General features: G+C 51.6%; 1 protein-coding gene across 4 annotated transcripts in view; it reads right to left on the reverse strand.

Annotated features, from left to right (window-relative positions):
• The window catches only part of ACSF3 (acyl-CoA synthetase family member 3), a 49,768-nt gene that overhangs the window by 22,597 nt on the left and 2,447 nt on the right, over positions 1 to 24,724 (reverse strand). Inside the window, exons 1-6 of one of the 4 annotated variants that reach the window (XM_038538039.1) lie at positions 23,532 to 23,668; positions 21,125 to 21,817; positions 19,848 to 20,003; positions 7,953 to 8,107; positions 6,693 to 6,838; positions 1,182 to 1,294 (exon numbers count right to left, since the gene is read on the reverse strand). In XM_038538039.1, coding sequence (XP_038393967.1) covers positions 1,182 to 1,294; positions 6,693 to 6,838; positions 7,953 to 8,107; positions 19,848 to 20,003; positions 21,125 to 21,805 — 1,251 coding nt within the window. In that variant the 5' untranslated portion in view covers positions 21,806 to 21,817; positions 23,532 to 23,668. Of the gene's footprint in view, positions 1 to 1,181; positions 1,295 to 6,692; positions 6,839 to 7,952; positions 8,108 to 16,568; positions 16,696 to 19,847; positions 20,004 to 20,529; positions 21,068 to 21,124; positions 21,943 to 23,531; positions 23,669 to 24,724 lie in introns of those variants that run through there. The other 3 variants (XM_038538041.1, XM_038538038.1, XM_038538040.1) reach the window with 3 other exon arrangements.

Below are 24,724 nucleotides of genomic sequence, written 5' to 3' on the forward strand. Positions count from 1 at the left end.
TCTTCACATTTAGAAGGTCGTAGGTGCGTGTGTGCTTGGCTCACACGTGGGGAAGTGGGACTCTGGCTCCCTCAGCCTCTCCCATCCCCATGACCCCCAGGCCCCGGCAGTGGTATTGGTCTGCCCAGGGCCACCCTTGGAACACATGTTTCCTTCTGATGGACAAGGGCCGGGCTGCCAGAGCTCTCTGTACATGGAGGCAAGTAAAGACAGTTGAGGAGCACTGGCAGGTGGGTGGGCTGGGCTGCCTGCCTTCCAGGTGAAGCAGTGGATTTTATTGTAATTTTAGGGGGAGATGGTCCCCAGGTATGTATGGAGGCCAAGTCATCAGGTGGATGGCACCTGGAGGATGCAGTAGTGGGTGATGCTGTCTGTGCTGCTGGCATGTGACTGACCTACACGCCCTGAAGGGCCAGGGTCCCTTAACCCACACCCAGCCATCCCTGACCCAGCAAACAGGCTGCATGTCCAGAGGGGGAGGCAGCCCATCATTGTAGGGAGGGCTGGACCACCGGATGCTGGCGCAGGTTATTGGAGCATGAGCAGGCTCACGAGGAGGCGAAGGGGCTGCAGGGCGCAGGCTGTGAGCCAGAAGAAGACCTCAAGGTCTTCTTGATCTTTCAGCTGAGGCTGAAGGTCCGGGCCAGCCATTATTGAGGTAAGAGCCCAGGCAGAGGGTGGTCAGGGAGTGATGGAATGTGCCTCAGGACCTCAAGGCTGTCCTGAAGAGGGCAGCATGGAACCTGCCCACACACACGGAGAGTAGGGTCTGGAGGCCAAGGGAACCGGGGGAGGAGCCACGGGCTGACCTCCACTCGGGGGACCTGGTGAGGGGTTTTCTTGGGTGGACATTTTCGTAAGATTACACCTAAAACCACCCAGTTCTACCCATTTGTTCGACCATCTCCTCAAGCATCTCCTTCAGACATGGACACTGAGACCCCAGGGGAGGCCAGTGTGGAGCGGGAGAGAAGCTGACACCCAGACCCACTACTGCTGACATCTCTTAAGTCTAGTCTGCGTGTCGGCTATAGACGAAGTTATCTCCTCTTAAACCAAACTTCCAGTTCCCACCAATCCTTGTCTATGATTCCCATTCACTTATGATCACCAGATCTGTCACTATTACTTGGTATGGCTGTGTGATGCGTGCACCGCCAGCAGAGCACAGAGCAGCCCACCTGCGTCTCCTTTTCATTTCCTTCTGCATGGAGCACATAGGGACAGCCCTCCTTCTTCGGGTTTTCTGAGACAATGCGCACCTCAACGCCTGGCAGCGGGGTCCCCACGGAACCTGCAGAAGAGAAAGGAGAGGGCTGCAGGGCCAGCAGAAGAGCCTGGGACAAGGATACAGGGCTCCACGTGGTGTGTGCAGGTGGCCGCTAAGACTCACAGCTGCCCACAGTCTGTGAGACTGGCTCTGGATGTTCATGGGGGAGACTCCTGGTGCCCAGGCTTGAGGCTGAGGCTGCTGCCACCTCCAGAAAGGCCCTGGTAATGGTGGACTGTCTCCAGGGGCCATTGGAAAGCACTGGTACACAGATGGCCCAAGAGGGACTGAGCTGGCAGGCAGAGGATTCCATTAGCATTCTGGTTCATTTATTAGGCACTCAGGGTTTGCTCAGTGTGTTCATCCCCACCAAAGCACCCAGTGTGGCAGCCTGTCCTGCCCTGAGGCAGCCACAGCAAGGCCCCGCAGCCATAATACAAAGGACCAATGTGGACAGAGGTCCCCACACCAAATGCTCGGTATCTGTGAAGACTCACATCAAGGCTTCAGGCTCTTTATTTTAATCATTAAAATCAGTGAGGATTTGTCACGGGACACATGCCCGGCAGGCTGACTCTAAAAGTCTACATACGATCAGGATTCTGGGATGCAAACTCCCAGGAGGGTCAGTTAAACAGGACCTTGGTTTGCTAGCATGGTGCCATACTATCCTTGTGGCCTGTCTTCTGTATCTGAGGTCCTCCCTACAGTGCCATCACAGAGGGCTGTTGGCTGTCTCATATCCTGGTGGCCTCATGCCTCACTCTGGTCAGGAGCCCGTGTCCCTGCCTGGTGGAAAGCACAAAACCAGCTCCCTCCTGTCCCTTTGTCTTCTTGTTTTGCTTCCAAAGATTTTTAAAAAGTTAAATCTAGAGGAGATACAATTAATCATCACAAAGCACACAACTCTGGCATTTTGCACATTCATGATGCTAGGCAACTGTCACAGCCATCTAGTTCCAGAACCTTCCATCACCCCGAAGGAAACCTGAGCTGTCAGCAGTCATGCTGATAGTCTGCCTATGTGGGTCTGCCCACTCCAGACAATCCCCACAGAGTCTCAGACATGGGATCCCCCTGGTCCTCTGGAGATGTATCTGTTCTCAGCATGTGGCCGCACAGGCACCAGGACACTTGAGATGCCAGCCAGGAAGAGAGGGAGTTTCATCCCCAGTGTGCAAATGAGACATGGGCCAGAGGCAAAAACTGGCCTGTGAACCTGCCCCTCACACCCCACTTCTGGCCTGGCTCAGCACACCCATGGCCATAGCAAAGACCAGATGCCACCGGACCAGTGGTCTAGACACGCCTTCCAGGTGACCTCGAGGTCCTTTCCCTTTCTAGAGTTGATAAATGGTCCCTTTCCTTGTGGATGCTTTTCAGCAACAAACTTAACTCCTCTGCCACAGATGCTGCTCCTCCCTAGGCCTCAGGCCTATGCTAACCGGGACGCAGCTCAGTGACGGCCGGTGCCAGAGCTCTGCCTGCTGGGAGACCACTTCCCACTCCTGGTACGTTATGGCCAAAGTGGGTGGACGGAGGCAGTGGAGGAAAGCTGATGTGGGACAGGGCCAGCCAGGAGGATGCTTAGACAGGCCGCCCTGCCCAGCCCTCCCCCACTGGCTGCCCAGTGCTGCTGCAGGCCCTGGAGTACTCACAACGCTCCCGTGTCCCCCGACAGGACAAGTTTATTGTGGCTGCACCAGGTCAGCAGCCTCCATGCTGAGGCTGAGTACGGTCATTTGCTGATTTACCACCTCCTAAGCAGGTCAGATACTTCTTCAGGTACCTGCCAGAGGTAATGGTCCCATGAATACTCAGCCAGCCGTCAGGAAGAATGATGACATCATCAGCTTCACTACAGGATCTTAAGCAGGACCCATAGCCTCACTCAGAAACAAAAACTGGCTCTTCCTCCCCTTTCCTTCTTTCCCTGGGACCACAGAGGAGGTGTGTTGACAGGGCAGCTGGCCTCTGGGCAGGGGAGGTGTATGGCCCCTGCTGTGTCTGACGACTTGCAGCAGCTGTTAGAGGTCAAGAGCTCAACCCAAACATTGTGCTGCCTCAGAGCTAGTTATAGTGCTGTGTCCCAGATGACCCACAACTGTCTGGCCCGGCTACATATGACAGGTTCCCACGACCCCCTCTCCTTAGGCTCAATAATTTGCTAGAACGACTCACAGAATGCAGCACTAGATTTACCACCACCATGAAGGATGGGACTTAGGAAAAGCAGATGGAAGACATGCCCAGGAAGGGGGTCCCTGAGCTCCCATGACCTCCAGGGCACCCCCTCCAGCACCTCCTCTGGTTTCTCTGGGGGTCCACAACTGAGGAAGCCACTGGGTACCAACTCAGGACACCCTCTTCCCTGCCCAGAGGGTCTACCCCACCTTCAGCGGCTTTCCCAGTCATCTCAGCACAGACTCCACTGTTGGGGACGGGGTTTCTGAGAATCACTAAGACCCCTTGGCGGCTCCAGCACCCAAGCAATTCCAAGAGTGGCAAAGACCAAATACAGATTTCTCTTAAGAAGGAGGTCCTCTAACCATCCTCCTCAACTCAAAAACGCCAGCCTCTTCACCCCACCCACCATTCTCTCCTTCTTTCAATCCACTGGTTTCTCCTTGGAATATTTTTCACAAAGGAAAAACCCTCTTCTCAGGCTCCTCCTGCCCCTCTCTGGTCTTCTCTCCATCTCGAGTGAACTAAGATCTGTAATGGAAGTGCTAACAGAATCTTAATTAATTACAGCATCATACACAACAGTGTGACTGAAATCTCCAGGCAGAGAGACAATGACTCTAGTTTCATGGCTGGAGGTACTGGAGGGTGAGGTCCAAGCAAAGAAGATGCTGCAGTCTGCGTGGGGCAGCCATGGAGCCCACGACTACCCTGCCCTAGCTGGCCGGGAAGACCAAGGTCCACCAGCAGTGCGCTCTCCCCCACACCCACGGGGACAGCCTCTCTCCTAATGTCCACACAGGGTCAGTGCTGGCCACAGTCAGGAGTGCATGTCGTTCTTCTGCATCTAAGACAGTTGTCGGCTTGTCCTAGATATCTGTGATTGGCCTGTGGCTCTGTCCAGCAACTAGGGAAGGAGGCAGCTCTGCAGCTGGTCCCCAGAGAACGGAAACAGGCTGATAAGGTCCTGGCGCTCCTGTCAGCGCTCCACGGAGCCAGCGGCAGGAGCCATTAGCGCCTCTGATCTCCACCTCCAATTAGAGCGTGATTAGGCCCAGCAGCGCCAGGCCATGAATTATTCATCTCCCTTCACAGTAACCACCAGGGACACAGAGAAGGAATAATCAGAAGATCGACTGGCAGCAAACGACCCTCCTTGTATGGCAGGTCTCTCTTTCAAGGCTCGCCTGGCCCATGTGCCCCCATCAGGTTCTGAGAGCCTTTAAAAACAAATCCTGGTCGTCACTGCAGTGACCCTGAGAGCAACACTCAGAGGCCATGTAGGCAGTGGGAAGGAAGAGGCTGCAAGCAGGTGTGACATGGGCCTGAGGCTGGTCGGCTGTGTCCCAAGTGCAACAGAAGCCCAGCCTGGGCATCGAAGCACACGGATAAGACCTGAAGGGGCCAAGGAAACCCCTCAACTGAGCTTCTCCAGAAATGACTCTACTTTTTTCCAAACCAAAGAAACAGTCTTGCACTTAACTGCCAGCAGCCTGCATTACAGAAATGGTCATGGGTATTTGATCCCGAGGTAGGGAGAGAGATGGTGGCTGTGCCCTCCTGTTCCTCACGATGGCCCCAAGGGCTGGGTGAGAGCTGCAGCAATCACCCAAGATTCAAGAACTTTCTGCCCAATAAGCCTTGAGGTCTAGAGCCTAGGTTCTGCCTTCCTCAGACAGGGCTGGAGAAGGCCAGGCTAGCCGGAGACCCTGCGTGACCTCTGTCCAGGGTGGCTGCTTGCCCCACTCACCTGGGGATTCTGCCTCCACCACCTGGGGTGAGCACCCAGCTCCCTGTGCCCTCCATCTTGTCCTGGCTCCTAGTCTTGGCTCTCAGCCTTATGTTTGCTTCTATAATAATTAGGGCCCAGAAGGGTCCCCACGCATCTCTGTGCCCTCTCTCTTCCCTGAAACTGTGCCATGCTGCTGTGCTCTTGGCAAAGCGGGTGTCCCAGTGTAATAGTATGTATGTCCACCCAGTCACACATCAGCTATGTGGCCCCGGACAGCTTGGGTACCTGCCTTAGTGTCCTCGTCTATCACCTGGGCAAGATCACCTCTGCATCAGGAGCTGCTATGGACACACTGTGGCAGCTTCTTGGGAAGACAGGTGCTCATTTACCTTCTGACCACCAACTCCACTCTGGGTACCGACTCATGAGAAATAGAGGCACATGTTCACAGAGAACCTGCACTCAGACCTTTACAGCAGCTCTACTGGCAACCATCCCAAACCAGACACGATCCAGTGTCCTTCGGCAGAGGAGCAGGCCAAGAACATTGGCCTGTCCACACTGTGGAATCCCACTCAGCAAGGGAAAGGAACTCGCATCCACATGGATGAATCTCAGACATTTCCCACTAAGCGACCCATTAGGCCTTGTTCCCATTGACTGACATTCCAGAAAAGGTGCTAGAAGAGAAACAGGTACCTGCTTGCCTGGCCTGGGGTGGGGAGGTGCTGAGTATGCCAGGGGAGGGACTGAGCTGCCAGACACTCCATGTCCCAAGAGTGTGGTTGGCTATGTGTTTTGCAAACCTCATAGGACTGCACACTGGAAGGGGAATTTTACTGTGTGTGCACGATAAATGGACGCACGGACAGAATCACAGAGTTGTTTTTCTCTTGCCTCCAATTGGGATCTCTCTTGTTTTGGACACCCTGGAGGAGGTGCCTCATGAAGACAGGGAGAGCACTGAGAACAGCACACCACACATTCACACCTTAGGCCTGTGCTCTGCTGGCGGATTCCCTGCTGAGGACCCAGGATGTGAAAATCTGAGTTAAAGTCAGAGTGGAACATCTTACAGAAGGCTGTATGGTAGGCCCAGGGCAGGAAGCCCTGTCGGCAGCCCACATCATCCAGATAGATGGAGGGCTCCCTCACCTGCTGTCCCTACGCCCTGCGTGACCCCGGGGGCCTGGATGGGAGGGAGGCTCTGGCCGATGGCCCCTTGGTCTACACGGAAGCAGTGCCTACCCCAGGAGGCACTCTGCTGAGCACATGGGTCCTGGTCATTCCCATTCTTCCCACTGGTCACCAGGGAAGGACACTGTATAAGGAACACCCTTCTCTCCTGTCCCCGACTGGCCACTTGGGAGAAATGTGAGTGCCCACAGGGGGATAGGCCACAGCCACCTGGCTAGCACCCCAAGGTAGTTCTCTGGCCCAGTAGGACTGGCCCACCTAGGAGCTCGGGGCAGAGAGGAGGACACAGCAGGCAGGTGCTGCTCATACCTGGCACGCGCACTGTGGTCAGAGGGTTGGACAGCGCCATGCCGATCTCCGTCATCCCGTACCGTTCCAGCAAAGTGTGGCCTGTGATGCTTTGCCACTTCTCTAGCACAGGCAGAGGCAGGGCAGCTGAGCCTGAAACCATCAACCTGCCAGCACAACAGAGGCAGCCTTAGCTTCTTGGGGGTGGCCCTCGCCAGGACAACAAAAACCTGTTGTGCACAGCGCTCTTCATTCAACTCCAGTATCCTCAAGTTCATGACAAACAAGGTATCGGGGGCCAAAGTTTACCTCTGTTCTTTTAAAAATAATTTGTTGGGTGCATCTTACAGTATAAACAGGTCTTCAAAAGGAACAGGTAATCAAGGTAAAAAAAAGTTTTCAAGTCTTTGGAGGCATTCTTTGCACACGACTATGCACTGTCTATAAACAATCCTAAATCACAGCAATAATAAGAATTTGGTTTGTGTATAAACTGCTTCCAGGCCTGAGGAGCAGGAGGGGCAGATGAAAGGAGAGAGCCCACAGCTGAGTGATGCTGCAGTGGATGAGCTCGCGGGCGTGACACACACCACGCAGCGTCTGAGAGCTCCTACTTACATCACTCCAGCACCACATACACCCCACCACATTCAGAACTTCCAGTTCACGCTGGCCAGGCAGCTCGCTCTGAGCTGGTAAAAGGCTATGCTCGCCTCAGACAGCATTTCACGTCTCTCTGGTCCCATGAAAACTCACCACGCCAGCTTGGGTGGGCACTCTTAAGTGACTCAAGCTTGGGTGAAAATCGGGGAGAAGCATACTGGGTCTGCAGGTTTGTAAGGTAAAGCAGAACAAGCCTCACGCTACTGAAGGACCCGCAAGATCCAGCGCCTCTATCAGGAAGGGTACTTGTGAACAGATCTGGGAGGCACAGGACAGGGTGGGGGTGCTCCACAGGGGGTGGCTCAAGGGCCAGAGACTGAGGTGGAGGGAGATGAAGCGAGGTCAGACAGGTCAGAACGGGTGAGAGCGGGCCCTTGTCCTTCAGATTGGACCATAGGACAGAAGGACACAGAGAGACAGGTGTATCTGGACAGACTCAGAGAGAGAGAGAGAGAGAGAGATGGAATACGGACAGACATGCAGAAAACAGCTCGCTGTACACTTTAAAGGGAGTGGAATACACTGCTTTCTAAAACTTAGGACTGTTTTACTAAACATATGTGATGTTAGTTGATCTTTAAGGCTTTCTGGGCCAGAGAATGGACTATTTCCATTTACCTAATCCTCTCTTCACAAACCGCACGGACAAAATCCTGGACGTGAGGCTGGGTGAAATGTCTGTCATAATAATCCATCAGCTTGGCATAGATTGTAGGCACTGCCATAAATACGTTAATCCGTGGAGTTTCACAGCCCAAGAGCTTTTCCCAAACCTAGAAAGGAAAAAAACAGGAAAGAGCAAAACGTGAGAAAACATGCACACACTCCGACGCAGGCAGGCTCATCCAGCTCCAGCACATCTTAATGGAGACACCCTCTTCCTTCTCTTTAAAGATCCATAAGTGGCTCCCAATACAAGGCCTCTCACTTGGCTGATATAGCCTCTGGCTATTGCCGTGGGAGTCCCCTTTGCCAGGAGATACTGGTGTCAGGCCACAGGGTAACCATGACAAGAGCAGAGGCACAGCCCTGGCGTTGGATCTTGTCAGGAGAGATGGGGCACCTCATGCTCTTCCAAGGGGCACCTGTGAGCCTTGGGTCAGCATAAGGCCCGGCACCAGCAGCTGCTCAAAGATGGTGAACATATGACTGTCTGGTTATATTAGAAAAAGTCACATGAATTTTGTATTTCACTTGGTAACAGATGCTTTCTTTTCTTTTTCTTTCTTTTCTCTTCTTTTTTTCTTTTCTTTCTTCTTTTCTTTTCTTTTCTTTTCTTTTCTTTTCTTTCTGATTTTATTTATTTGACAGAGAGAGTAAGCAAGCACAGGCAGAGGGAGCAGCAGGAGATGTAGAAGTAGACTCCCCCACTGAGCAGGGAGCCCGATGCAAGACTTGATCCCAGGACCCCAGGATCATGACTGGAGCCGAAGGCAGATGCTTCACTGACTGAGCCACCCAGGCACCCTGCTTCCTGTTTTAATATAAAGATGTTCTATGTGCCTCACTGGTTAAAGAGCTTGGGTGTGACCCCCCAGTGTTCAAGAAAAGCTGACACAGCCCCCTCATTCTGTGGCTCTCTTCACCCCAGTGTTGCCACGTAAGCCTCTGGCCAGGATGAGCACAGGAGGCTCACAGGACCCCAAACATATACAGACCTTGCCCTGTGACATTCGAGGGGCCAATCCCAAACACTCTGACCCCTACATGGACAGGCTGTGTGGAGGGTAGGTGTGTCTCTGACGGGAAATAGTATCATTCTTTTAAAGACAATGATTAGGGATCCCTGGGTGGCGCAGCGGTTTGGCGCCTGCCTTTGGCCCAGGGCACGATCCTGGAGACCCGGGATCGAATCCCACGTCGGGCTCCCGGTGCATGGAGCCTGCTTCTCCCTCTGCCTGTGTCTCTCTGCCTCTCTCTCTCTCTGAGACTATCATGAATAAATAAATAAAATCTTAAAGACAATGATTAGTGCCCCTTATATTGCAAAGCATGTAGAGAAACAGGAATATGTGAGCCATAATTAGGGAAAAAAGTCAACAGAAGCAGACCCTCAGAAGATGCTGGAATTATCAGACAAGGAATTGTTTTTTTTTTTTTTTAAGATTTTATTTATTTATTCATGAGACACACACAGAGAGAGAGAGAGAGAGAGAGAGAGAGAGGCAGAGACACGGGCAGAGGAAGAAGCAGGTTCCATGCAGGGAGCCCAGTGTGGGACTCGATCCCGGGACTCCAGGATCATGGCCCAAGCCAAAGGCAGACACCTAACTGCTGAGCCATCCAGGCATCCCCAGACAAGGAATTCAGATAATTACAGGCCTGTGAAATTTAGAAGGAAAGATGAACAAAACGAGGGAAAATCAAGGATTTCATTGGAGAAGTAGAAACATAAAACAGAACCATTATTAAACTCGGAGACAAGTCATCTGAAGCCACAAATTCACTGGACAGACTCAGGCATGGATGAGACCATGCAGAAGAAAGGATAGAAGCCGCAAGACATGGGCTCATGGAAAAGATCTGCACCAAAGCAAGGCAGGACAGACAGGAGACAGGGTAGTGGGAAAGACACATCAGCGCAGCACACCTGGGGGCTTGGCAGAGACTCCCCATGTCCATGGGCAGGCAGCCTCAACATGGATGAGATGGCAAGTCTCCCCACCCAAGCCACAGTATCAACGTGCTCCCCCCAACAAACTCTGGTTCCAACAACCAACAAGCTGACTCTACCACTCTCATGGAACGGTAGAGACTCAAAAGAGCCAAAACAAGCGTGAAAAAGGAGAGAATAAGTGTGGAGGGCTCATTCTTCTCGACTCTTAAACTTGCTCTAATGCAAGAGTGACCAGTGCAGCGTGGTGCTGGTGGAAGATCAGACCTCCAGATGAATGACCAACCAGAGCCCACAAATAAACCAATACATGTGTGGCCAATTGTTTGTTTTAAAAACTTACTGATTGGGCAGCCCTGGTGGCGCAGTGGTTTAGCGCCGCCTACAGCCCAGGGTGTGATCCTGGAGATCTGGGATGGGGTCCCACATCCGGCTCCCTGCATGGAGCCTGCTTCTCCCTCTGCCTGTTTCTCTGCCTCTCTCTCTCTGTGTCTCTCATGAATAAATAAATAAAATCTTTAAAAAAAAAAAAAAAGCCTGGTTTCCTTAAAAAAAATAAAAATAAAAACTTACTGATTTATTGATTTATTCATTTGAGAGAGAGAGAGAGCACACCTGCATGCGCAAGCAAGTGCGGGGGAGGGGCAGAGGAGGAGGGAGAGGGAGAAGCAAACTCCCCCCCTGAGCACAGAGCCTGACAGAGGCTCGATCTCACAACCCTCAGATCATGACCTGAGCTGAAACCAAGAGTCAGATGCTCAACTGACCATACCACCCAGGTGCCCCATGGCCAACTGGTGTTTTTTTTTTTTTTTTTTTAAGATTATTTGTTTACTTATTCACGAGAGATACAGAGAGAAAGGCAAAGACACAGGCAGAGGGAGAAGCAGGCTCCATGCAGGCAGCCTGATGTGGGACTTGATCCTGGTATTCCAGGATCACGCCCTGAGCCAAAGGCAGACGCTCAACCATTGAGCCACCCAGGCGTCCCCCAACTGGTTTTTGACAAAGGAGCCCCCATTTCAAATGGGTAAAGAATAATTTTTTTAACAGTGTTAGATCAACTGAACACCACATACAAAAAGATGAATTTTAGACCTTTGTCACATACAAAAATTAATCCAAACTGAATCAGAGACCTAAATGCATAAGCTCAAACTATAAAACTTCTAGGAAAAAATCTTCATGATCTTGTTTGAGCAAAGATTTCTCAGATATGACACCAAAAGCATGATCTAGGAAATTAATTGATACAATGGACTTCATCAAACTAAAAACGTGTTTCAGAAGATACCATTAAGAAAATGAAGAGATAGGGCACCTGGGTGGCTCAGTGGTTGAGCGTCTACCTTCAACTCAGGTCATGATCCCAGGGTTCTGGGATGGAGACCCACACTGGGCTCCCCATAGGGAGCCTGCTTCTACCTCTGCCTATGTCTCTGCCTCTGTGCTTCTCATGAAAAAATAAATAAAATCTAAAAAAATAAAAAAATAAAAAATGAAGAGACAAGCCAGACTGGGAGAAAATATTTGCAAACCATCTGACAAAAGACATATCCAGAATATACAAATAATCACTAATCAATAAGATAAATAACGAGTATAAAAATGGGCAAAAGGTCTAAACAGTTCACCCAGGAAGATATAAGGATGCAAGCAAGACCATGAAAAAAATGCTCAACATCATTAGTCATTAAGGAAATGCAAACTGAGGGGGCACAGCTCAGTTGGTTAAGTGTCTGAGTCTTGATTTCAGCTCAGGTCATGATCTCAGGGTTGTGGGATTGAGCCCCATATTGGGCTCTGTACTCAGTGTTGAGTCTGTTGCAGATTCTCTCTCCCTCTGTCCCTCCTTGCTCATATTCTCTCTCTCAAATGATCTTAAAATTGAAAAGGAAATGCAAATGGAAACCATAGTAGATCTCACTTTATATGTACTAGAATAACTCTAACAATAACTTAAACAACAAGAAGGGCTGGCACTGATGTGGCAAGACTAGGGTCCTTGCACACTGCTAGTGAGAATGTAATCAAGAGCCAATGTGGGAAATAGTTGGGCAGTTTCCTGAAATACAAAACATAAACTTGCCCTACAATCCGATAATCTATTCCCGCATATCTCTATAAGGTACGTGAAAACATGACCACACAGGGATTTGGGTGCAAATGTTCACAGCAGCGTTATTCCTAATGGACAAAAACTGGAAGCAACCCAAAGCCCATTGGATGGTTCACAGGCGAAGAGAGCATGTGAAGCGACACAATGGGGTGCTCTTCAGAAACAAAAAGAGCAACCACTGGCCCACGTGCTACAACATGAGTGAGACTCAGAGATGTTTTGCACAAAGAAGGAAGCAGACATAAGACCCTGCAAGCCATAGGACTTGGTGTCATGCAGTGTCCAGGGAAGGAAACATGCAGAGACAGGCAGAAAGGGCTGCATGGGAGTAGGGAGTGAGACAATGGCTGGGCAACTCTAGGTTTATGAAAAATCACTTAATCATGTACAATAGTGACTTTCACAGTATGAGAAATACATCTCGGCAGAGGTGTGAGAAAGATACAACATGAACACTTCAGGGAAACAAGCTTGGAGACTCATGAACCTGAAAGAGCATGGGGGAGGGCCACAAAAGGAAAGGCCTGGTAATCACCATAGAAGTTATAGACTCCTGACGACTTAAAGTAACAATGATGATGTGTCATGAAGACGAAGTCAGGAAGGAATAAAGAACAAGAGGTCGAAGGCACAGAAATCACGGGTGCATTAGAGAAAAACTGTGACACAAGAGTGAGCACAGTAATGGGAGGAAAACATAAACCACCTGTATCAGTGCTAATGGAGGCATCACCACAGATCCCAGGGACACAGAAGAGAAACTATGAACTACCATGAATTTCACAGTTTTGATGAAATGGACAATTTCCTTTAAAAACAAAAACTTACTAAAACTGACATAAGAAACAAAATAGGAAATATTAGAAGTCTTACATATGTTAAAGAAACTGAACCCTTAATTAAAAGCCCTTCTGGAGAGAGGTCTGGCCCACATGGCTTCCAGGGTGACCTCAGTACACACTCAAGGGAAGAGCAGTGTCAGCCTTACACCAACCTGCCCAGGGAGGAAAAGCCCTGAAAAGGGAAGCACTGCCTCAACACAGAAGCCCAGCAAGGAGGTCATGAGACGGCTACAGACCCGTATTCCTTCTAAACATAGATGCAAAAGCTTAAGCAAAATATCAGCAAATCAGATCTAGCAACACATAAAAGGACAATTCATCCCACCCTTAGGAAGTCTGCTCGCAGGGCTGCAAGGTTAGGAAGCTAGAAACACGACAGACTTTAATCAGTGTAAGTAACTGCATTAGCAGACTAAAGGGGGAAATAGATAATAAGTAAATAAAGGGGCAGATGCCATGTGATCATCACAGTAGATAAGGCCGTAAGTAATACTCTACCCCTCTAAGATAAGAGCTCTCAGCAGACAAGGAGGAGCTAGTCCATCCTTGAGCTCATATACAGCAACTATAAAACCAATAGCTAGCAATCAATTGTGCAATGTTAATGCTTTCTCCAAAAACTGTGAATAAGTCAATGATATCCACACCATGACCACTTCCAAATCAGAGTTACAAAAGTAAAAATTCTCTGTATCACAAGACACTTAAAAAAGACATTGGTTTGTGAAACCAAAACCAGACTGGAGAAGATTCACAATATGTTATTCTGACAAAGGCCTTTTATCCAGAATATATAAAGAACACCTACAGACCAATAACAAAAAGCTCAATTTGAAAATATTTTTGAATGACCAACAAGCACATGAGAAAGTACTCAAAAGAAATGCAAATTTTATAACAAAAATGATGTAGCAGGGCACATGCAGGAGGGTGGACGAAATGCAAAAAGCCTAGCAGGGGTGGAGCTCTGCCACCCTTGTCACTGCTGACAGAAGCAGAAAACAGAAACCACATTTTGGCAGTTTCTCATAAAGTCAAACTACATGACTCCACAACCCAGTAATCCTACCCCTGTGTATTTACCCCAAAGAAATGAAAATATACATCTGTAGAAAAACTTCAATGGAATGTTCCTGGCTGTTTTACTCATAAAGCCAAAATGGACACCACCCCAATGTCTACCAACAGGAAAATGGATGAGCAGCAGTGGGACCCCTGCTGATGAGGAGGCATTAACTGTTGTCAGGTGGATGTGGATAAATCTCAAAGATGTCATGGTGACAGCAATGAGATACAGGACTATGGTCACTGTGAGCCCAGCACGTGTAAGGTTCAGGAACAGATCAGTGGTGTCATGGTAATAAAATGCGATGAGGTGGCTGGAAGGAGGCACAACAGATCTCCCGGCAGGATGGGAACATTTTAGATCCCGAGCCCAGAGGGCCCACACACATTCACCACAACATAGTGAACTATGTATATTGAGATCCCACGGTGTGTGCACCACATCTCAACAAAAGGAAGCGGAAATGCACACATACTCGACACCCACTGAAATGGCTGGAAGTCACATGACTATCAATGTCAAGTGTTGGTGAGAACATGGAGCCACTCTCACCCATTGCTTGTGGGGGATTAAACATACAGCTGTCCTGGAGAACTCTTCCACAGTTTCACCAAAATTAAAGATGTGTCCAGCCTGGTGGGCGTCCAGCAGAGACCCAAGAGAGGTGTCCACAAAAAGATCCTTATGAGAATGTCCATTGCAGCTTTATTCATAATGTCCCTCAGACTGGAAACAACCCAACGTCCTTCAGGGGCAGCATGGACAAGCAAGAGGACAAAACATAGCAACACAAAAGACCAAGTGACAAGTGATGCAGTGTGAGAATACATCTCAGTACCATGCGATGAGCTAAAGAGCACAAAGGAGCATGCCCTGTAAAGCTCATGCCCACAAGAGCATGTGGAAGGCGTCCACAGTTCAGGAGTTGGGCTAGCATTAGCTCTGGTGGGTTTGGGGAGGGCACTGAGGCAGGAGGAGACCTTCTGGGGTGAAGAGAATGTCCACTGTCTTCATCCGGGTGTGGATGGCTGCACAGGTGTGTCACAGACATAAAGACAGATGCTGCACACCTAATGTACATACAATTTAGTTTACATACGTAAACTGTTATCAATGAAAGTAAATGCAGCCATGACAACATGCCCCTGCAGGCAGACATTCACCATCCTAAAGTCTCCCCACCATCACCACAGCAACACAGAAACCCAGAATCTCATCACCAATTCTCAGGAAATACAGGGGACAGGGAAACACGTTTAATGACGCTATCGGAATGCAATCTGCATAAAACAGACTTTGCCAAATCTACAGGACCCACAGCCTGATTTCTTAAACAAACTCAACATGCCAGGAAAACAGAGAGGAACCTGCAGGGGAAGCCACAGGTGGTGTCTGCACGAGGCAGGCATCATTTAGATCTAATCCCAACACAATGGAGACTGAGGTGGTCCTGGCAGTGAGGGTACTGCTGGTGACACATGACAGCAGAGACTCTTGTTCTTTACTCCCTGTGATGACAGTGCTGTCACAACTCTAAGAAAAAGCATCCTTAGCTTTTAGAGATGCAGAAATCATCTGATAGCTGGCATTCCTTTCAAACTAACCTTGACACGGGAGAAGGTGTTTCCAGCTCAAACAAGAATGACCCTGAGTCAGGAGCAGCCGAGGCTGGGCAAAGGCACATGGGCATTCCTCTCTCTTGTAGATGTCTGAAACATTACCTACTTTAACAAGTTTTAAGATTATGATAAAAGGGTTTAGATTAAATTATCTCTCTAAAGACCTCTAAAACTGATAATGTACAATTCTTTACAGGCAATGAACTGAATACTTATTAGTCAGAAAATACTAAGAATAGATGTTCAACCAAACATTTGGCATGACTGAGGAAGTTCACTTAGGTGGACATGACCCCACTTTATTACTGAGCAGAGAAACGAGAAGTGAAGATAAAACATGGCAAGCTTCCTGCAATCCACACTTCCTCCTGCTGAGTAGAGAGGGGACAGACCTAATAGATCAAAACCAGGGGGTACCAAGCAGCAAGCCCAGCAAGGACAGGAAATCCATGTGGATGGGACAGCTGCCTGACAGGGTCCTCACAGCCCTGGCGTGGCCATGACCATGACCTGGGCCTGCAATTCCATCTCTGCCCCCCACCATGGCACTGATCCAACTACACCTAAGGTCCTTTCCAAGCTCTGGAATGCAGACTTGTTGGAAATCCCATGTGGAGCAGAAGCGTGGGTCTGTCAAAACAGTGCCGTCCTGGGCAGCACCCTCATGGTCACCTGTCACTGGGGAAGGTGCGGCTTTGGGAGGACTGAGGTCGAAATGAGTGTGGATGTCCTGATCTGGCTGAGGAGGAACTGCCTGATGCCACATAGCATTTAAATGCATGGCTGACCTGTTGCAGACCCCGTCACCTCCCGGCCTGATGAGTCCTGACAACACCCTGAACTTGGCCAGATCTTACCCTGCCCACCCAGGGCCTACCTGTTACCAGCAATACGTGGACCAGAGTGCACATGACGGGACAGACTTCCACTGTACCACTTCCCAGGGAGGCACCGTGAGGGGGTTCATCCCTCACCTGCTGCCCTGGCATGAGAGGAGGGAGGGCAGGGCTCATGAGCTGTTCATCCATTCCGGGGTCCCATGGTCCTGGCCAGGCCTTCTCTACTGGCCGTACACGTGGTCCCCAGGCTTCCCACATGAGGCTAAAGGAAGGATGGAGCACATGGTCAGCCAAATGAAGGGTGCTGACCAGTCCTACAGACCTTCATGCTGGCATGTGACCCCAGCACACAGAGAACATCTACCAGATGCTGCCTCCTAAGGACGCCTGTCTTGGAATTTACCCAAGTCAGCAGAGGCAGTAGCTGCTGTCCTGAAGCATGACATTTATAGCAGCAGTGTCTCCTCCATGTTGTCCCAACTCATCCATAAACTAAAAACTGCACATTTGGGGAATTCCTTGCGGAAAACAAGCCTCCTCGGCCCTCCCTTTTATTCACAAAAGCATTTCTGAGGCAGAGAGACCACTGGGCCCTGCTCTGCCGTGAGATGTCACAGCACAGATCAGACAGCATTTCCCAAATCAGGCTGCACCCAGGAACCCCTGGGAGCTTTAAAATTTAACGAGTTGGGGCCCCAGACCCCCTGGCTGCAGCAGTGTGAGGGTCACTCACCCTTTCCCCACATGGCCTGCTGTGTGGCCAGGACTGGAAAGCTGGGGTTAGGTCCTGGCCCTGGAGGGCTGCTAGGCAGGTTGGGCACTCCAGGCAAGGCTGAATCAGCCTAAAGCAATGACCCCAAGGATCAAACCACTACTCATTCTTTTTTGTAATTCTTAACAACACAGAAGGAGGTTCTTATGAAGCTACTCTGGCCAAAAGTGGGCACTGAGGACACCCCACAACCAGAGAGCAGAGGCAGGAAAACAGCTGCTGTCGGGTCCTGCGGTTCCCGTGCACGCCCTGCCCCTGAGACCCCCATTTGAGGCCTACATGACTGTAGGCACCCTGACACACACACTGCCTGGAAGTACCTCCCACCCTCCACCTCTCACCAAGATGCCCGTTTTCCAGATCCCAGAATGAATCTGTTCTGGGGCCACTGGTCTCCCAGGGCAGCATGTTTAACCAAGGGAAACGGTGTCCTGGGCAGGGGGTGACCTGGCAGCCTGCATGGCTGAGCCCCTGGGAGCAGTGGTCTCAGTGCTCAGAGCCCTGACCTCACATGACTGGGGTTCTTGGGGCATCCTCCTACCTTATCTGTCTGGCACAGCCTCTGCCCAGCAGGCAGGTCCCTAGCTGGTCCCACGGCCCTGATTTAGTGCCTTTGGTGGAAATAGCACCCTCTATGACGTGCGGTGACCCTGGGGAGTCAGCCCCCAGGAATCCATACAGATGCAGGAGAGACTCAGCCTAATCAACAGCCATACTTTGTCCCTCAGGTGGTGACAGCAGGCTGTCAACCCACCCACCTTCCTGCCTGTCTTCACATCACTGCCATCTCACCAGACCACATCACAGGGCATGGAGAGCCACACTGGGCTCAGTGGGGTGACCTATAGAGCCCAGGACCCCAGGCCGTCTAATACCATTACAGAAACCTGGCCACAGCTCTAGATGAGTTCCTTAATAGAGGCCTAGACTAAGCCCAGTGTCTGAAAGTGCAGCACCTATGAAAACCATCCTGAGCCGAAATCCTGTAAAGCAAAGCAGTGACCACTGTTAATTTCTACAGACAAAATGTCTGGCATTTCCAGGCCCCAAAAATAATCTGAGGCTTTTCTGATACCTTAGAATACATCTTGCTAATGGATGCAAAAAATAAATAAAGGACAGACGCTCACAGACAAACATGTACGTACAAGCCCAGAGCTCTGCAGGAAGTGACGAGGCTTAAGCCCCTGATCCCTGCCCTGTTCCAGGAGACAGGAAGGTGGATGCTGCTGAATGCTGGAGACCAGGGACTCTGGCTTCCCAGGGCCCCTTTGTGAGGAAAGTAGCAGGTGACCAAAATGCAAGCTCCGAGCTGCTGGGCAGAGAATCAGACAGACCCTCCAAGGGGCAGAGAGCCTTCAAACAGCTGGAGTAGGGATCCCTGGGTGGCGCAGCGGTTTGGCGCCTGCCTTTGGCCCAGGGCGCGATCCTGGAGACTCGGGATCGAGTCCCATGTCGGGCTCCCGTGCATGGAGCCTGCTTCTCCCTCTGCTTATGTCTCTGCCTCTCTCTCTCTCTCTCTGTGTGACTATCATAAATAAATAAAAATTAAAAAAAAAAAACAAAAAACAAAAACAAAAACAGCTGGAGTGCTAGGTGAGCGCCGGCTGCAGCGTGTGCTCGGTCCCTGCCTGCTGGGGGTGGTCTACCCTGCTGGGGACAGTCCACTCTGTGGGGATGGTCCACCCTGCTGGATGGCCCCTGCACAGCCACCAACTCATGCAGCCTGTGCACACTAGGGGCCCGGGCCTGTGGTTTCCTGTACTCTCTGCTTTGGCAATCCGGCCATTTTGTGATTTGAGAACTAGTATGGAGACCTGAACACAAAGGTGTTTTTCCACATCCTCCTTTTCAACCTTTCACCTGTGAATAAAAGTTCTATTCACCATGTAAGTTATAGTGAAAATCAACAAAAATCTCAGGTCTTTTTCAAAGCACTGTGCTTCACGGCCTCCCTGCAGAGTGGCTCCTCCCAGGACACGTGCGTGCAGACCTCAGCAAGGGCACTCTGTGCAGAGCCCAGCCTTGACCACGACAGAGGTGACATAGGCTCACAGAGTATCCAGCGGCAGGTCGGCATCTGACCCAGGTCTCTCCTCCCTGCACAGTGGCACCCTAATCACTGCATGCTGCTTAGCCCGGCTGGGGGGGGTGGGGTGGGGACAATGTGCTGGGGGGCATACCAGAAGAGCAAGAGAGCCCCCGGCTGGACCTCCTGCTCCAGGACAAAGGAAAGCTGGTGTGCTTGGCTGAGCAATGGACCCAATGCCCCACCTAGTCCACATGGACATGTCACCTCATGTGGCAAAAGGGACTCTCCAGATATGGTTTAAGGTAAGGCTTCTGAGAAAGGAGGGTCCCCTGGACATGCAGGTGGGTCTGCACAAAAGGGCGCTACCACAAAAGGGCGCAGTGGTGTCAGAGGCTGGAGGCAGCAAGGAAAGGCCTCTCCAGGCGCAAGCAGCCCTGCCCACACCCCAACTTTCATGCCACGAGACCATGGAATTGACTTTAGAACTGAGAGGATCAACGTGTGTTGTTTTAAGCTCTTCTAGTTTGGGATAATTTGTTCCAGCAGTAACAGGGGACTGGCACAGCTGGCAAAGTCTATACTGCAGAGTGGGGCATCTAGTCCAACTTACCAGCTGAGCATTGAACTCAGGGAGCATCACACAGGTGGCCCCCACCCAAAGGGGACAGAGCAGCTTGTTTACCACGCCGTGTACATGGTGCAGCGGGAGGACATGCAGGATCACATCGTGTTTACTCCACGCCCACTTGTGGACCAGCCCTGTCACCTGTGGGATGACAGCACAACCTCAGACAGGAGGGAAGGAAGGAAGCCAGCAGGCCGGTGAGGAAGAGGAGTGGGGAGGCTCACATTCTGGTGCCCTGCCCTTCTCAGCCTCTGAGGGTGACAGTGGTCATGTGACCATGGGCTTACTTTCAGACTCCCACATCCAAGAACACCGCTGGACATGGTCAGGGCTTAGATGGGAGGGGGGTGTCCCAAGTCCTCCACGTATCTTGCTGGCTCTACCGCCAGGCAGTCAGAGGTGCTCCAGCCCGCCCGTGGGATCCTAGGCCCTAGCAGAGTCCACACTTGAACCCAATCACCCACCCTGCACCGCCTGTCTGGTTCTGGTGCCTCCCTCATCCCAGCTGAATGGTCACAGAACCCAGAGTTGGGTTTCTACCATATGCTTAGCTATTACTGAGGAGCAGCGTGAAATGTGACCAGTGGAACCTTCTGCAAAGTACCAGTGAGGACGGCACCCCGCATGCCTCAGTGACTACTGTGGCAAACACATGTGACATACTTACCCCTTGCAGAGACCAATCAGCAGATGGTCTCTCTGGACAAGTGTGTCTTCTTTGTCTCCTGACAGAGCAGACCTATCAGTGGTGCCTTGCCTGCAGCCTGGACTCAGTTTACCCCAATGGAGGGGACCGAACTAGCCTGAGACCCAAGGGCACTGACCTCATACCTGATCTTTGTGGTTCTGAGACTCTATTTTACTGCTCCAAGCATACAAGAGTCTTGCTCGCACATACTCATATTTTTTGGAAGGAGGAAGGATATAAGTTATAGGTGAATAAGGCAGCTGGGGAGCTTGGCTGAGACACCGAGGCCACGGAACAAGATCCTTGAGTCCTGTGTGGGGGTTTCCCAGGTCAGGCCTATTTCGGTGCTGTCTCTGGAACCCTCACCATTGTGCACCGGCCACAGTGCCATCCACTTGCTGCATAGCCCTGAGGATGCCTTGGTGGGCCCATGGGTCCCAGGGCTGCGGTCACTTCTGGCAGCACACGTCAGGGAGGGTCGGCAGAACAGTGGCAGCTATGGCACCACAGAGGAAAGGAAAGGCAAGCAGACCACCACCCCGGAGGCCCCAGCATGAGGCGCGCGAGCACTCACCATGGCCCTGATGTTGTGGTGAGTGCTCAGGACTCCCTTGGGCCTCCCCGTGGTCCCACTGGTGTACATGATCATGGCACCACGGTCCCTCCAGTTCTGCTCCCAAACCTTCCCCTCCCCAGGCTCCTCGGCCGCCGCACCATAAACTGTGGACGAGAGAGGCAGCAGTGGGACCCCCAGCTTCTTGACCACTGGGCGCAGGAGCTCCATGTACTCCTGGCCCGCAAGGACCACAGAGCTCCGGGAGTCCCGGATGAAATACTCCAGCTCGGCTGGGGGATGCTTCTTGTAGAGGGGGACAGCAATGCCTCCGCTCATCCATGAGGCCCACTGTGCAACCACATAGGAGACGTCGTTGGAGCACAGGAAGGAGACCCTCTCCTCCTGGAGGTCCCCGCCAGTGCACTCGCGGAGCCTGCACACCTCCTGGGACAGGCGGAGGCTGTGGTAGTAAAGGTCCTTGTATGTGTGGTGGCCATACTGGTCGACGAGAGCAATCCTGTCTCCAAAGGCCAGGGCGCGGGTAAACACAGGGGCGCTCTTGTCAGGACAGGCGGCTGGGGCCGTGTGCAGGGGGCTGCTTCCTCCGCGTCTCAAAGGAGTCGGCCAGCGGGAGGCCACAGCACAGCGCAGGCGCCAGAAGGACATGGCCAGGTGGCCCAGCGTCACACCTATAGACATCCACTTGGGTACCTGGAGTGGGGCCGAAGAGAGAGGAGCAGTGCAGGTTACTGCCACCAGACCTGTTCCACCGCAGAGCAGTGTGTGGGACACCTGGCCAGATGGAGTCTGCCTGGCTTCATCCACCAGGGGCCGTCCTGAAACAGGAGATGCGACACACAATGCGGCACCTTCAGGGTTTACTGTCCAATGTTCCAGGGCTTTATTTACTCTCATTAAAGAATTTGCAAAATATATGAGATTCTAAAACAACTAAATTTGGTAAAACCAAGGAAAGCAAATTCAATGCCCTTAAAGTAAATTCTGAATAAAATCTGAGCTGGGAAATCACGTGCAAAGAGGATAAGTCCCGAGGGCCGCCAAGCACCCATTCTCTGTCCACCAGCAGGCAAAGCCTGGAGCCTCTGGCACACAGAGCTCAGATTTGCGGCTCGCTTCTGCTCTGCATGCTTCCCACAGGGAGGGCATTTGGCAATGAGGTGGCCTGAAGAGTCTCAAATAAAGTGAACATATGTGTCCCAAGAGTGTCAGCTTGGGTTTAGGCTAAGACATGATTCCTCCCTCTCCCTCAGCTAACATGATGATAAAATAACAGCCCAGTGTGGCCAGAGAGATGGGAGAGCCTGCTGGGAGAGGCTGTGGCTAGCCAGCCACCTACTGGAATGTCCTGAGCGCTGAGAGAAGGGAGAGCCAGGCAGCTTCCTGTGGTCTGTCTGAAGCTCTGGCCTTTGAGGGCCATTCTGGCTCTGTGCCCATGTCCTACTCTGGGACATGGCTTCACAGGGACATGACACGAATGGGTGTACACTGTCCACATGGCTTCTGCAAGGATGGCAGTTTATAACCGAAGTTCAGCCCCATTCCAGAGGTCAGGAGCCTGCCAGCTACCCTGGACTCTGCCTCCTGTGTATCCAGAGCCAGGGTAGCCTGGGAGGTCAGCCACAGCCATTCACCCTGGCTTGAAATCCCCACCTGCACAGCTCCTTCAGGGGTTACCGTGCCTCTCTCCCTGGGCAAGTGCCCTGCCCCTTTCTGGGCCCCATGACCTGAAGCACATGAGTGGACACACTTGCTCCTCAGGCATGTCTCATGAGTACCACTCGACACTGACAGTGAGAAGGCACCTCTCAAACTACGAGTCTGGGCCTCATGACCTCACCTTCTACCACCCTCTTAGCAAACAAAGAGATCACCTTTGACCCCATGTCATGCACAAAAAATTCATAGCTGCTTAGCCTCCAGGTCAGGGACAGAGCCCAACCTGCACCATCCCTCCTGCAGCGAAGCACACATCAGCTCAGGACCACACACCCACCATTCCCGTGGGCAGAGGGCATTCCCGGGCCAGAGGGCACCTCTGAGTGCTACGGGCTAGTGGGATGCCTGGTGGCCCACAACACTGTCAAACAGAAGCCGTACATCTTGTGCCCCTCCTGCAGGCCCAGCAGAACAAAGACGCTAAGGAAGGACCCCGGCAGGGTCCCTAGGTGCCCCCGATGCCTCCCTCCTGCTCCGTCTCCCCTGCCCTCCACCCCCCACCCCAGGGACACATGGCGAGGCCCCTTTCCCATCAGCAGGCTCGCTCCCTGACAGATCCACACTTCTCTCTCTCTCAGTAACTTGCTACAGGGGGAAACTAATGTGTTATTGTTTGTTATGTGCACCAAACAGTTTTGTTCTCTGTTCTTAATTTAAAAACAGATTACACACAACACTTTATAATTACCTAACAAAACAAACAAGCTCCACGGCAATAAGAATTGCCAGAACGGGGGGTTATGCTTTGAACGCGAGCCCCTCAGTGAGCTGGTTCTGGTGCCATTTATTTTTTAAAACTGGAGATGCTTCTGCTTCAGCATTAGTATTTTCTTCTACACACAAAAGACAAAAAACAAAATTTTCTGGATGGTGGATCTACAGGGTGTTTGTAACTATCTATAGCTCTGATTTCTCAAGCGATAGGAGCAAACAGCCAGCAGCGAATGGCATTCTTCTATTCATTAGAACTACTGGTTCCTAAACAGTTTGTGTCGACAGTGACATCAGCCCTGCTGCCTGGACACTGCGTACCCGCAGAGAAAGCCAATTTGGGAAGGAAGGGCTGCCAGGTGCCAGCACCTGAACTCACAGCGGGTAGTTCCAGGAATAGATTCCCAGAGGAGGCCCTCTCAATGCTCCCCCAGAGGTGCTCGCCTGGAAGTGCTTGCCAGGTGGTGCTCGCCAGGAGGTGCTTTGGGAGGGAGACCACAGTCTACCCTGAACAGATTGATGTTTTGGCTTGCCTAAGGCAGGGCCCAAATCCCCTGACCTTGAGGACTTTAGCTTTGTTCTGTTAATGAGCAAGTGATTTGGGGGTCACATATCTGAGAGACTCACAAGCCGCTCTGAAGGGATGGCCCCATCCTCCCACACGTTCTGCGGGAGAATAAGCAGCGCAACCTCTCTGGAGGGGACTGTGGTGATATTTACCCAAATTAAAAGTTACTTTAGTTGTGAGGTACCCCCAGGTCCAGAATGCCCAGGAAGAAACCCCACCTTCCGACCACGGGGCCTCATTTGGTCACAGGGCTGACTCCCCATCTCCCCTAGCAGCACAGCCTAGAGCGACACAGCCACCAAGGACATGCAGTGAGGCCATGGGGCTTTCTGTCTCAATGGCCCAACTTCACAAAACTGGTCTCCGCACATGGGCCAGCCAGGGAGAAGCAGCGTCACTGTGCAGCATTGCAACAGAACCTCAGCCAACAGCACAGAAACCTGCATTTTGGGAAACAGAGCGTCCCCTCCTCCCCCCGGGGACACTCTCAGATTGCCCCAGCTGCAGGTGTCCAGCCAGAGGCATGGCAGAGACCATTGTTACCTTAACTGTGACATTCCAGGGCAGACCACCAGCACACGCGGGCCTCTCGGAAGCCTTGC

The sequence above is a fragment of the Canis lupus genome, chromosome 5, assembly GCF_011100685.1.
Source record: "Canis lupus familiaris isolate Mischka breed German Shepherd chromosome 5, alternate assembly UU_Cfam_GSD_1.0, whole genome shotgun sequence".
NCBI lineage: Eukaryota > Metazoa > Chordata > Mammalia > Carnivora > Canidae > Canis > Canis lupus.